The sequence below is a fragment of the Telopea speciosissima genome, chromosome 4 (genome assembly GCF_018873765.1).
Source record: "Telopea speciosissima isolate NSW1024214 ecotype Mountain lineage chromosome 4, Tspe_v1, whole genome shotgun sequence".
NCBI lineage: Eukaryota > Viridiplantae > Streptophyta > Magnoliopsida > Proteales > Proteaceae > Telopea > Telopea speciosissima.
The window spans coordinates 25,920,243-25,934,155 of NC_057919.1; the positions used below are offsets into that span (position 1 = coordinate 25,920,243).

The 13,913-nt window shown below is 39.8% G+C and overlaps 1 protein-coding gene across 1 annotated transcript in view; it reads left to right on the top strand.

Moving 5' to 3' along the window:
* The window catches only part of LOC122660057 (nudix hydrolase 3-like), a 79,570-nt gene that overhangs the window by 51,741 nt on the left and 13,916 nt on the right, over positions 1 to 13,913 (top strand). The window contains exons 10-17 of the mRNA XM_043855230.1: positions 1,965 to 2,218; positions 2,323 to 2,404; positions 3,106 to 3,171; positions 3,318 to 3,395; positions 3,470 to 3,565; positions 5,214 to 5,320; positions 5,455 to 5,623; positions 6,342 to 6,425. Coding sequence (XP_043711165.1) covers positions 1,965 to 2,218; positions 2,323 to 2,404; positions 3,106 to 3,171; positions 3,318 to 3,395; positions 3,470 to 3,565; positions 5,214 to 5,320; positions 5,455 to 5,623; positions 6,342 to 6,425 — 936 coding nt within the window. The remainder of the gene's footprint in view (positions 1 to 1,964; positions 2,219 to 2,322; positions 2,405 to 3,105; positions 3,172 to 3,317; positions 3,396 to 3,469; positions 3,566 to 5,213; positions 5,321 to 5,454; positions 5,624 to 6,341; positions 6,426 to 13,913) is intronic.

Consider the following 13,913-nt stretch of genomic DNA (forward strand, 5'->3'; position numbering starts at 1 on the left):
AGCCCAAGCTGTAATCTGACAAATTAAAACCCTTAGCAGTGAAGTTATTCTAAGGTTCAAACCCTCATTAAGATTCTGTAAGTCCCTGCAACTGAATTCCAGATCCGGAGAGGAATTTCGACTTTCATCTGATTCTCTGTCTTCTTTTTTACAGATCTAATGTACCGATAGCAAACTAGGGTTTTGAATAGGGTTTTATTCAATTTCCTCAACCATTTCTTCTTCTTCGTCATCTTCCCAGCTCTCTTGCTTGGACTGTTGTAGAAGCTCGTCTTCCATGGTGGCAGTTAAAGGGGTTGTCAGAGAGGGGCCGGTGGTCATTGATGCAGGGTGTTCCGGGATCGTCACCAGTTAAAGAGGTTGTCGGAGAGAGGCTGATGGTCGTGCTGCTGGTCTTTGAATCCTCCATGGGCGAGATGGAAGAAATAGGTTTATTTTAGCATGAAGGGCAATTTGGTCAACAAATGAACAATTCTAACGTTTTCATTCCCAGGTTAACGGAGTGGGTTTAGTTATTAATTAATTTGGAAAGCAGGAGAGGTACGCGTCATTTGCCAAACCTCACGGGTGAAAGTGTAATTAAAGTAAACCTCAGGGAAGGTATGTGTAAATTTCCCTTTTTTTCTTCTTCTAAGAAAGGTTTCCTACACTCCATGTACGGAAATCCTTTCCTACATGCTGACTATTCTTTCGCCATTTGGACAAGATGATTTGGATCCTGAAAGTTGGATAGTTTAATCCACATGCCAAATTTGGAGATCCATCTGAACTTTGTGGTGCACTATGTATGGGGTGTTTCCCCTTACTTTTCAGAAGTCTTGCTGTTTAAGTGGTCCAAATCATAATTGAATTTCTTAAACAATTTTCAAAGCATTGCATTTATATATGGAAAACTCAGATAGTCTGGAATTTAACACGACTAGATGATAAAATGGACAATATATCTTATTAAATTTGATAGCAATCGGAGCTGCCATGGTGGCAGTGATAGCCCGAGTGTAGGAACCCTCCCCCCCCCCCCCCCACTTTTTTTTCTTCTTCTTGTAATCTTTGGAATGATATTTATGTGTTCCTTGTATTTATATTTACAGTTATGGATGCAAATTTGGTGGTTTCGCTTGGTTGAGGGCTGACGCAAGCCCAACACTAGGAACTAAAGAGTCAGCTCACAACCAAAGTCAAACCTAAGAATCAACCTGAGTGCCAGCCTGGAGATAACCATAGTTACTTTAGCTTGTGACAGAATAAGCACAAGAAAACCAAGACCAAGAGGGTGGAGAAGAGAAGAGACGAAGAAGAGAGAAGGGGACTGAAGTTAGGGGAGATCCAACTATCCAGTCCCCTCTCACAACCCTTTATTTATATGTGAATTCAAGTTACAACTTAAGATTCCTAATCCTACTAGGAATCACAAGAAATAGAAAAATACTAGTAAACAGACTAGAACTAGGGCTAGGACTGACCATCACTTAACTACAACCATAAGGTGAGACACCTAGGAACTAGGTTTCTCGATTAGAATAAGGAATATTCTAATCGAGATACACTAACCCTAGGAGCTCGATAGACACATACTTTAACATTAGTTTGTTGCATGGTTTAAGCTAAAATAAACTTATATTTGGTTCTCATCAAAAGAAACAGTGAGGTCACTACTAAACCTCACTTGATACTATTCATCATTTGTGTTGGTTTGTCATGCTGCATGAGGCCTCAAAAAAACCTGGCAAAAGATCTGAAATGCCAGCCAAAGGTCGTGTTGAATAGCTCATCTTGGTTTGAGCTTGGCCCACTCTGCACCTTCATTAATGTTTTAGTCATTTATGTAGTATCTCGAATCTAGAAAGATAAGACCCACCTGTGAGTCTGACTTATATATGTCGCAAAGTTCCATTATTTTGCATTGTTTGCATATCTTCATATACCCAGCTTGGCAGTCATTGGCTTTCTCTAATTTGTGATAGGAATTTGAATTGTGGAAGAGTAGTTTAAGTCGGGATCAACAACAAGCTGCTACAGGATTTTTTACTGTTATTAGAAGACGGAGTGAATCTGATTTAGATGTCTCTCCATTCAATGGTATATCTGGTAGCATTCATCAGGTTGCACAGCCAATTAGTGATCTTTTCATTGTTCCTTACTCTGAAGAATATAAACAATTTCTTACAAAAGCTGCTGAGCTACTAAATAAAGCTGGGGACTTGACCGACTCTCCCAGGTAGATTGTTGTTTGGGAAGAGATTTAGGTTCCTTTTGTTGGAGATTTTTCTTGTGCAGTTTATTGTTGGCTTATAATCTAATTATTTGTCTGACATTGTGTAGCTTGAAGAGGCTGCTGAATAGCAAAGCTGATGCTTTTCTTTCAAACAATTACTATGAATCTGACATAGCTTGGATGGAGTTGGTATATTTCTTGTGCATATATGAATATATCGTGCCAAATGCTGTTCTGGTTATTTATTTACATATTCTCTGTCTCTTATTAGCTTTACTCTGTTCATTAATGTTTTCACATGCATGATTTTGTTCTTTTCATTAATTTACAATGACAAGTGTTTGAATAGGTAAAAGTTAAGTTTATAGAGACGTATCAAAACAGTTTCACCTGTTTCTCTTTCCTTTGCCACTGCCTTTTCTGCTCCCTTTTGGAATTTTGACTGCAGTTATTACATAATTTTTTTTTTATCATTTACTTCATTCTTTTTTGAAAGTCAAGCTCTAAAATATTCTTTCTTTGTTGAGAAATCATTGAACTTCAGTTGTTTTAGGTGTGGGTACAGGGTAATGGTAGTGTTTTTTTTATTTTAATGGACATAAAAAATCTCTTAAACATTACTTACGGTATGCAAAAAACAATTTGTGCAACTGTTACTTTGAAATTTAAGGTTTTCTAACCTCTATGGCCTATGCTAATGAGTTTGAAAAGAGTCAAAGAAACTCTTTATTTGGTGTTTGGCGGAAATTGCTTTTCATGACACTACTCTGTATTCAAATTTTATGTTGTCTGTCTATGGGATGTAAGAACTGCTTGGATCTAATTATTATTCTTGGTCTTCTTATCACTGAGACTAACCACTTTCACTTATCTGCTTGAATCCTTTGCAGGACTCTAAGTTGGACATTACTATTGGTCCATATGAGACTTATGAAGATACTATTTTTGGATACAAGGTATTGCTGATAGGCATCTTATTCTTATGTTCTACATAATACTTTTCTGGTGCAATAATGGTGATTTTGTGTAGAGAATGGACATGTGATGGTGATTATATTAGTGTAGTACTCAACTTTTTATTGTTGAATGTCTTATTCTTTAGGCTACATTCGAAGCATTCATTGGCATACGTGATGAAAAAGCAACATCTCAACTTAAACTTTTTGGTGATCATTTGCAAGTTCAGTGTCCTCCTTTGCTTTCCCTCTCCTTTCTTTTCTATGTTCTTGTTGTAACTTCACAGTATTTGGTCAGGTTTTGGAGCAAAATCTTCCATTAGACAACATATACAAATCGGAAGATGTCATAGCTGCTCCAATTCGTGTGATACAGCTTGTTTATAATGCAGGAGTGAGTTGTCTATTGTGCCTAGAATATTTCAATTACTTATTTCAAAACATGTGGAAGCATTTTTTTTTTAATCTATGATGTGCATATGAATACCTTTGGGTGTTTGGACATAAAATTTCAATTGAGTTTTCACATAAGATTGTACTCCTACTTAGGATTGTCACTGGCACTGCTTAGCTCCTTCTCTAAGACATAGGTTTCCCAATCCTTTCTTTTGCATGGTTTTGTCTATGCATCTTTAAAACTTTGTTTCTTTTTCTGGAGGTGGGGAGGGTGTCATGGCGTCTTTAATACTATTTTCCCCCCTAAAATTTGTTCCTTTTCATTTTTATACTTCCAGTTATTTCTGAATATTAGATTTTTGCTAACATAAAAGTAAATAAGTCGACTTTGACATTGCATTGAGAAGACACAGAAACATTGTTCGATATTATATGCTTTCCTTCCAGCCACTTCCACCCAAGGTTCTAAGACTCGGGTCTCGGTGGCATCTCGGCCAAACCAGAAACCGAGTCGAGCCGAGATCTCGCTGAGATCTCGGCGAGTTGCTGCATTTTTTTATTTTTGGCTTGGATCCCCAACTCGGTGGGTTTTATACATATTTTGGGTCTGAAACTTGGTATCCAGCCTATTTCAGGCCATTTAAACACAATGGCATGCCCAGATTTGCCAAAAAACAAGTCCAAATATGAGTTTTACTTTGGAATCCTACAAATAGGTGATGATTCTTGGATTGTTGGAGTTGAATCTTCACTTCAAACAATGCAATCCACCCAAGATTTGAAAGAAAGAGGAAGAAATTTGAGGGAGAGAGCTGTTTGAGTGTTTTCCCCTTTGTTTAGAGAGCTATGGACAGAACTATTGACATTTCCGAGTTCTGTCCATTGCCCTCTTTTAATAAAAATGGGCACATGGGTCAAATGGGCAATTAAAATGGGTAAAAAACCATGTTCTAACCCGATACCGAGATCTCGGCGAGATATTGAACTTTTAAAACTAAAAAAAAAACTGGAAAAAATGTGTACCGAGACAATACCGATGGCGAGATCTCGAAATCTCGCCGAGAAAGTGTAATTTTAGAATGCGTATGGCATCTCGTCTCGGGATCTCACGAAACCAAGAAACTCGACGAGATCTCGGCGAGATCTCGCGAGTTCTCGAACCATGCTTCCACCACCTTATTTTTGAGGTACAAAGCCTCCTCTATGGTCTAGTAAGGAGTGCATTAGACACTTTTCTAAATTGATGACACTGCATTTGTAAACATAGAATGGAAGTCAAACCATTGGCTGGCAGCTGAACAGTCTGTCTGCCAATCTGGTCTAAGGTCCGACCATGAAACATCGAATAATATGTAGGTCATATGTGTAAGTACAATCAATAGATGGGTGGGCTAGTTGTAAGGCTGTCACTACCCATTTAGTGGTTGTAGTTTCAAACCATGCTGAATTTGGTTATCTAAGTTTGATTTCATTCTCCTATTCTTCTTGGATCTTGGTTTACGTATTTGCAAGCTTTTTGATGTCTTATGCACTTTTCATAGTGATCTTTATTTTTGGCTGTTTTAGGAAAAATGCCGACTAATATTTATTTTTTGAGAATAACTTGGTCAGAAGTAATCATTGATTCTCTTCAAATGTTTTATTAGGATGTAAAGGGTCCTCAAACTGTTGCTTTCAATTTACCAAATGATGAACGTATAGTGAAAGACCGTGGGACGTCAATGGTCATGCTCAAGAATGTCTCAGAGGCGAAGTAAATTTTTTTCTGTGAACTTCTTGTCCTGATAAACTATTTGCATCAAATTATGTTCCTTGTTTGTCTATATGACTAGTTTTTTGTGATTAGTTTGAGAAACTGTTGAAATCGTGAGTTGTCATCCCAACCAGGTTCAAGCATGTTCTTCAACCAATAGCTGACATATGTATTATAGAAGAACAGAGGATACATGTTGATTTCGAATCCTTTTTCACTCATACAATTTGCCATGAGTGCTGCCATGGGATTGGACCTCACTCAATAACACTTCCAAGTGGTCAAAAGTCTACAGTCAGATTGGTGCGTTCCCTCTAATTCTTATTAGTAATTTGTGATTCTGTCTTTGGATTGTTACTGTTGTTATTCTGATTGGTATTCCCTCATACCTTTCCCCCTTCTTTGATCAACAAGGACGAGAATTTTATTATAAAAGGAGAAGGAATACACGAGTGGGGAGATATCAATATAGATAGAACAAGAACTATGCTGATAGATAGATACAAAAGGAACATGAAAATTATGTGCTTTTCTATTCCCTGGCACTTGTATGATCTACTATCACTGGCAACCCATCAGAAATGCCTCATACGCTGAAATTCCATTTTAACCATTGCCCATTTATATATATGCTCCACTATGAGCATTCGATCTAGGCCGACAGATGTTCAACTTTTCTAATCCATTGCTAATTGAACAAAAAAGAATGAAATGTTTTTCTCACCTATTTGCAAGTTATTCTTTTTCACCGATTAGACATTTTTTTTGGGGTTTTTGATGGTTATAGATCAATCTAATTTCTGGCCCTGGAGTTCAGTCATTGGAAAAACCTTGACTTACTGAGAGACTTTCCTTTGAGTTTTGATTGATTGCTTGGATCTCTGTATTATATCAGCATTAAGGTTGCATTTTCTATTATGACCACAATGCAAATTTTGAGTTTCCAACACTGAAAACAAGTCACTTGGTTTGCTAAATATTGCTTTGGTCTCTCATGTTTTACTTTGTTTGAATGATGAAGGAACTTCAAGAACTTCACTCAGCTTTGGAAGAAGCAAAAGCAGATATTGTTGGCCTTTGGGCACTAAAATTTCTAATAAAAAAGGTCAGTTCCTATCTGATGTGGACTGGGTTATGCACATATTTATTGGCCTGTATGAAATGCTTATGTAACATAAGGTTGAATAGTAAAATACAGAAAAGATTAGTGTTTATTATATCAGAACCATTACAGACGATTATAAGTGTTCATTTTCTTGGTATGATGTTTCTGTCACATAGTTTGTTGGTGATTGTTTAACTATTCTGTTAATTGTGAGTACTTTTGCAGTATTATTTTGGACTTTCTAGCAGTTTATGCTCGTCTTATTCTATAAATGCTCTGTTACTATGACTGACAATTTCAGATCTAAAAACAACCAGCAGTACTATCTAGAAGCGAAGAAAAGAAGAAGGAAACAAGAGAGAAGAGAAGAAGAAAAGAATGGAGAGAAAATAAGCTATTGACTGGAGAGAATAGCTAGACACCCAATTGGTAGCAGTAACTTTTGTATTTATAACAATAAAACAAAATATTTACAAGGATACCCTTCACTTATGTGAGATATAAATGTTAAAATAGGCTACTTTACCCGATAGGGTAATTTAGTCCTAGTTATATTGTGTTTTATCTTTTTCAGTTTTCTCTCTTTTTCTGTTTTTTCCCCTAAGCCGATCTCTATTTTGGCATTCCTACTTCTACTTTGACTAATTGTAATTCTGGTTATTATAAATAAAGGGCCTGGATGATCGATTTTGATCATTCAAGCATTCAATCTCAAGGCTGTTTACATGGTATCAGAGCCACCTCTGATCTAAAGAGCAGCCCCTCGATATTTTTGGTTTTTTTTCTTTCTAAACTCTCTCGGCTTCTGGTTTTCTGCATCTCCACCACTCTCGGACTCTCTATCTCACTCAGGGCAGCAACTTTGAGGTGATCCAATGAAGATTTAGCTGCTGCCCTCAATGACACCTCACTGAAGATTTTACAAACTTGGGTGTGATCAGATCTGCCGCAGGTTTCCTCCAACCTTGGAGATCGAGCTGCTTCCTTCTCAAGTTGGATTTCTGTGTTGTTTTTTTGGAGATTGATCCCTGCCCTTATTGATCTACACCTCCTTTACTTTCAGATTGCAGCTTTGAATCCAAACTACATCAGATTCAAACCTGCGATTGATTTGCATTCAGCTATTCCTAAATTTTTTCAAATTTAGGGTTTCTTATTCCATCATCAGAAGGTTCTGATTTTTTGAGGGCTTATTCCCTACCACCTGCAGGGAATTCAATCCTAGTTTGAGCTATTTTTGACGGCTAAATTTGTGGGAATTTTAAAACCCGTATCTTCTACACTTACATGATGTCTGACATCACTTTAGCTGACTCTGATGGATCTTCTCGACCAGAGTATCTTCCTTTTGCTTCTCCCACCAAACTAGATGGGACAAATTATCTAATGTGGTCTAGATCCACTTACCTTATGATTGCTGGCCGTGGCTACACAGGACACCTTACAGGCACTACTCCTATCCCTACTGAAGAAGGAGCTGCTCAGACTAAATGGTTATCTACTGACTCCATGGTCATGTCATATCTTATTCATTCTATGCATCCTTCAATTGCACCGGGCTACCTTCTCCTAGACACTGCTGCCCAGATATGGAAGCTGCCAAAGACACCTATTCACAGGTAGGGAATGATGCTCAGGTCTATGAATAAAGGAAAAAAATCCATGACACCAAGCAGACTGATTTATCCATCCCTCAATACTATGCTGAACTTCGCAAGTGTTGGCAAGAAATTGATCATTACTTTGATTATCAACCCACTAATGCCACTGACATTGCTGCCTATAGAAAGCATGTCGATAAAATTAGGGTTTATGATTTTTTGGCTGGCCTTAATGTGGAATACAACCCAATTAGGGTTCAGATTCTAGGTAAGGATCCTTTCCCTACACTGGAACAGTCCTATGCTTAGGTTAATAGTGAAGATCGCCGAAGAACTACTATGCTTAACACTACACTTCCTGATCGATCAGCCTTGCACACTGGGGCTGGTTCTACTCCTTCGGTTGCTGATACTTCTAAATCTGAGAAAACAACAGTTAAATGTGAGCATTGTGGCAAGTTGTAGCACACTAAGGCCACCTGTTGGAAGATACATCATACATGGCAAACCAGCCGGCTTTGATGCTAAACGTGCTGCTCGAAAATCGAAAAACAAAGCTAATCATACTGAGGCTGTCACTCCTGCTCCTCCTACTGACACTGGACTATCCAAGGATGAACTTCAGGCTTTCCGTCATATGTTACAGACTTTCACTGCTTCTACTACATCAACACCGGCCAGTTCTTCCACTCCTCCAGGTTCACATTTAGCCCATACAAGTATTTCTTTTGCTGGTCATTGTGCATCGGTAGTTCCTCTCCTTGGATCATAGACTCCGGTGCCACTGATCATATGACTGGATCCTCCAGCCTCTTTACTTGTTACTCTCCTACATCTGGTAAAGACAAAGTACGGGTGGCTGATGGCTCTCTCTCTTTTATCTCTGGGAAGGGCTCTATCAGTTGCACTCCTTCCTTACATTTATCCTCTGTTTTACATATTCCTAAATTTGCCACTAATCTTCTTTCCATCAGTAGTCTTACCCGTGATTTAAATTACAAAGTAACTTTTTTTCCTTCTCACTGTGTATTTCGGGATCTAGCAACGGGGGCGACGATTGGATGTGGTAAGATGCATGGTGGATTGTACCTGCTTGATAATGGGAGTCCTACTTCGCCACCACCTTTGGCTTCTCCTATACATCAAAGCACGTTAGTTTCTTCTGAACTTCAACAATGGCATAACAGACTAGGTCATCCCCCTTTAGGACCATTATCCCTTTTATTTCCAGCATTAGCTAAAGAATGTCATAGAAACGAATTTTTTTGTGAAGCCTGTGTTTTGGCTAAACAACATCGTTCTACTTATTCCATTTCTAATAAAAGAAGTTCTTCTCCTTTTAATCTTATTCATTCTGATGTTTGGGGTCCTAGCCGGAAACCATCTCTCAAAGGCCATCGTTGGTTTGTTTCTTTTATTGATTGTTATTCTAGGAGTACATGGGTCCATTTAATGCACAACAAAAGTGAAGTTTTTTCTTGTTTTCAAATTTTTCATAAGATGATTCAAACCCAATACAATGCCACTCTCAAGATATTGCGAAGTGACAATGGTAAAGAATACATGGATGGTCAGTTCCAACACTACCTTGCTGCCCATGGTATACTCCATCAAACCAGTTGTGTCGATACTCCAGCTCAAAATGGTGTGGCTGAAAGGAAAAACCGCCACCTCCTTGAGGTGACTTGGGCTCTTATGTTTGCCCATTCTGTCCCTTCCCAATATTGGGGAGATGCTGTCCTGACTGCTGCCTATCTCATCAATAGGCTCCCTACCCGAGTCCTTGACTCTGACACCCCTGCTTCTTTACTGCAGGGTTCTTCCTCCTTTGTCGTCCCACCTAAAGTTTTTGGTTGTGTCTGTTATGTTCGTGATACCCGCTCTCCGGGCAAGCTCGAACCCCGTGGGGTCCGTTGTATTTTTTTGAGATATTCTCCATCCCAAAAGGGATATAAGTGTTACCATCCTCCTACATGTCGTACCTTCACCAGTATGGATGTTGTCTTTCATGAAACTCTCTCCTATTATCAATCCACAGCTTTTCAGGGGGAGACTTTCAGTGAAGATGTGATGGTTGATCTTCCCGTACCCGTATGGACCCAGACCCGGGTCCAACCACCTGTTGATCCCACCCCTCAACCAACTATTGCTTCCACCCCTCTTCCCTCTGCTGGTGCCCAACCGGATTTTCCCCCAGGGGAGCACTTAGACGATGCCTCTACTGGTCCCCAACAGAATTTTCCCCAGAGGGAGAACTTAGAAGATGCTGAAAATCCTATTGGTGACAATTCCCTTTAGGGGGAGGTGACTCCAGTCCAACAAACCATTAGGGAATTTCAGAAGAAAATTAACGACCCTAATCTCAAAACCTATCACAAGGGACATTCCAAATATAAGCAGCTCCCATCCACTGCAGCACCAGCACCAGCACCACCACAATTGTCGGCCCTGGAACCAGATCAATCTCCAGGTAATATATCTTCTCCTTCTTCTCCTGATTTACCTATTGCTCATCGTAAAGGTATTCAGGCTTGTACCCAACATCCCATTTCTCATGTAGTCTCTTATGACTCCCTTTCTCCATCCTTTTGTACATTTGTCTCTTCTCTTTCTTTTGTTCGTATTCCCCAAAATTGGCAGGAAGCTTTTACAGATGGAAAATGGAAAGCAGCAATGATGGAAGAAATGCAAGCCTTAAAAAAGAATGATACATGGGAACTTGTGGTTCTTCCTCCAGGAAAGAAACCAGTTGGATGTAGTGGGTGTTTGTGGTGAAACAGAAGGTAGATGGCACTGTGGATCATAGTTGTCACGGCGGTTAGGCGACCCAAGGTGGTGGAGGGGGCCAAAGTTTAAGGCGACACCAACTAGGCGAACAAGGCGTCCAAGGCGCCCGCCTAGGCGACCAAGGCGCCGCCTAGACGCCGCCTTGACAACTATGCTGTGGATTGATGCAAAGCACGTTTGGTTGCAAAGGGATTTACTCAGACTTATGGGATCGATTATCATGAGACTTTTGCACCAGTTGCGAAATTTAACACCGTCAGAGTGCTACTTTCTTGTGCAGTGAATCTGGGCTGGGAGTTACAACAATTAGATGTGAAGAATGTCTTCCTCCATGGAGAACTTGACGAGGAAGTGTATATGGACATTCCACCAGGTATCGCTCGTGATAAAACCAGCGGGAAAGTTTGTAAATTGAAGCGTGCTTTATATGGGCTGAAACAGTCCCCCCGTGCTTGGTTTGGACGATTTCACAAGGCAATGGTCTCTGCGGGTTATAAGCAGAGCAATGCTGATCATACCTTGTTTATCAAGAAAAATGGTGAAAAGGTAACCCTCCTAATAGTTTATGTGGATGATATTGTGGTGGCTGGAAATGACAATCATGAAATCACCCAGTTGAAGACTTACCTTGGGCGAGAATTTGAAATAAAGGATCTGGGAAAACTAAAGTACTTTCTAGGGATAGAAGTTGCTTGGTCTTCTAAAGGCATCTTTCTTTCTCAAAAGAAGTACATCCTAGATTTATTGACCGAGACTGGGATGCTAGGGTGTCATCCTTCTGATACACCTATGGATGCTACTACCAGACTTAAAGAAAAGGAGGGAACTCCGGTCGACAAAGGTCATTATCAAAGATTGGTTGGTAAGCTCATTTATCTGTCTCATACAAGACCTGACATAGCAGTATTTGTGAGTATGGTTAGTCAGTTCATGCATGATCCGCATTCCTCTCATATGGATGCTGTTATCCGGATTCTTCGGTATTTAAAGTCAGCACCGGGAAAAGGAATTCTTTTGTCTTCGAATGGCCATCTTCGTGTCGAAGCATATACTGATGCAGATTGGGCTGGTTCCTCTGATAGAAAGTCCATTTCTGGCTATTGCTCGTTTGTTGGTGGCAACCTTGTTACATGGCGTAGTAAAAAGCAGAACGTAGTGGCAAGGTCTAGTGTTGAAGCTGAGTTTTGTGCAATGGCACAAGGTATTTGTGAGATGTTATGGCTCAAAGGTTTATTACAAGATATTGGTACTCCTGTTCATCTTCCCATGATGTTATATTGTGACAACAAGGCTGCTATTAGCATTGCTCACAACCCTGTTCAGCATGATTGTACCAAGCATGTGGAGGTTGACAGGCATTTTATTAAAGAAAAGTTGGAAGGAGGGCTGGTGTGTGTTCCTTTTGTGCAATCTGCTGACCAGCTTGCTGATTTGTTCACTAAAGGCTTAAGTGGGAAGGTTTTTCATCCTATTCTGGTCAAGTTGGGTGTGGTTGATATTTATGCTCCAACTTGAGGGGGAGTGTTAAAATAGGCTACTTTACCCGATAGGGGTAATTTAGTCCTAGTTATATTGTGTTTTATCTTTTTCAGTTTTCTCTCTTTTTCTGTTTTTTCCCCTCAGCCGATCTCGATTTTGGCATTCCTAGTGGGAATAGGAATTCCTAATAGGGTTAGGCTGAGGTGGCATTCCTACTTCTACTTTGACTAATTGTAATTCTGGTTATTATAAATAAAGGGCCTGGATGATCGATTTTGATCATTCAAGCATTCAATCTCAAGGCTGTTTACAATAAATAAGACCCCAAGGGATACAAGTTATTCCAGAATTACCCCCTGCAACACTTACTCTTAACACTCCCTCTGAAGCTGGAGCATAGATTGTTAGAGTTCATGTAATAATATGTGATAAGGACATTGGGATTTTTTTTCGCTAATGATCAGATTGTATTAACGAAAGTGAGAAAGAATATACAAAAAAGCCTCAAACTGGACAACCCCAGTAGAGGACCAAAAAAGAGAGATATACAGGGCCCCCACCTTTGGCATTGCCATCAGCAGGGGAGCCTGGCCTCCAAATTACAACTCAACAAAACCGAAACCTTGCTTTCCCAGCTGCATCCCAATGAAGATCCTCTTGAACCGTCCTAGGGAAAATCAAATCAGTGTAAGATGATCCCTGTTTTGTTGCCTCTTTTGCCAAATAATCCGCAATTAGATAGATAGATAGAGTTGTATTGTATTTTTATTTTTTTTGACCTTTCTACCTCCCTTAGCTCCTTACATAAGCATGGGGTAGGCATGTAATTTCCCTATTATTATTTGGCAAAGCGAATCAATATAGGGGAGAGTAGCCCAATACTCTCTCACATACTTCTACCTCCAACCTGTTCTCATCTTCTTCTTCTCTCTTCGTCCTTCTTCCTTGTTCCCTTACAACCTTTGATTTACAACTTGGTATTAGATCCACGGTTTGAGAGTCGTACTGCAAGTTCGCCGCTTCTGTTTCCTCTCTTTGGAACCCTAGGTTACAAGGGGTTCCAAGGAAAGGTCTATTATGTGAAACGTTTGAAGAAATCATGAGATGAGCTTGGATGAAGACCATATAAGTACCAAAAGGTCTCATATGTAGTAGACATTTGGAGCTCAAATCAACAAAAACCAGCTCCATACATGTTACCGCCAGCTTTTGCTTGATCTTCTCTCTCTCATCCGGCTGTTGTTGGATCTGAGATTGGGTGCATTTGGATTGCTTAAGGGTCACCTACAACACCCTCATGGTCTCAGTTTGTGAAGAAGAGAGTTGTTGGCACACAACTCAATTCCTCTTGGCTTAAAAGGTACCATCAGCCCCTTTTTTTTTCTCTCTTGAAATATTGTATGTGATGGCTTCCGACTGCCTTGGGTTGGTGAGATATATTGTTTGGGCCTCTTGAGTTGTTATGAGATGATGTTACACCTTGAAGAGTATATTTGAGTTGGATTTCTTTGAGTCGTGTGTTTGCTCTCGCAGGAATTTTTTTTTTTGTGTATTGGGAAGTGGTATTTGGGTAGCGTGTGTACTCCTCACTTGGCTTGGGTGTCATCCCTACTTTGTGAGT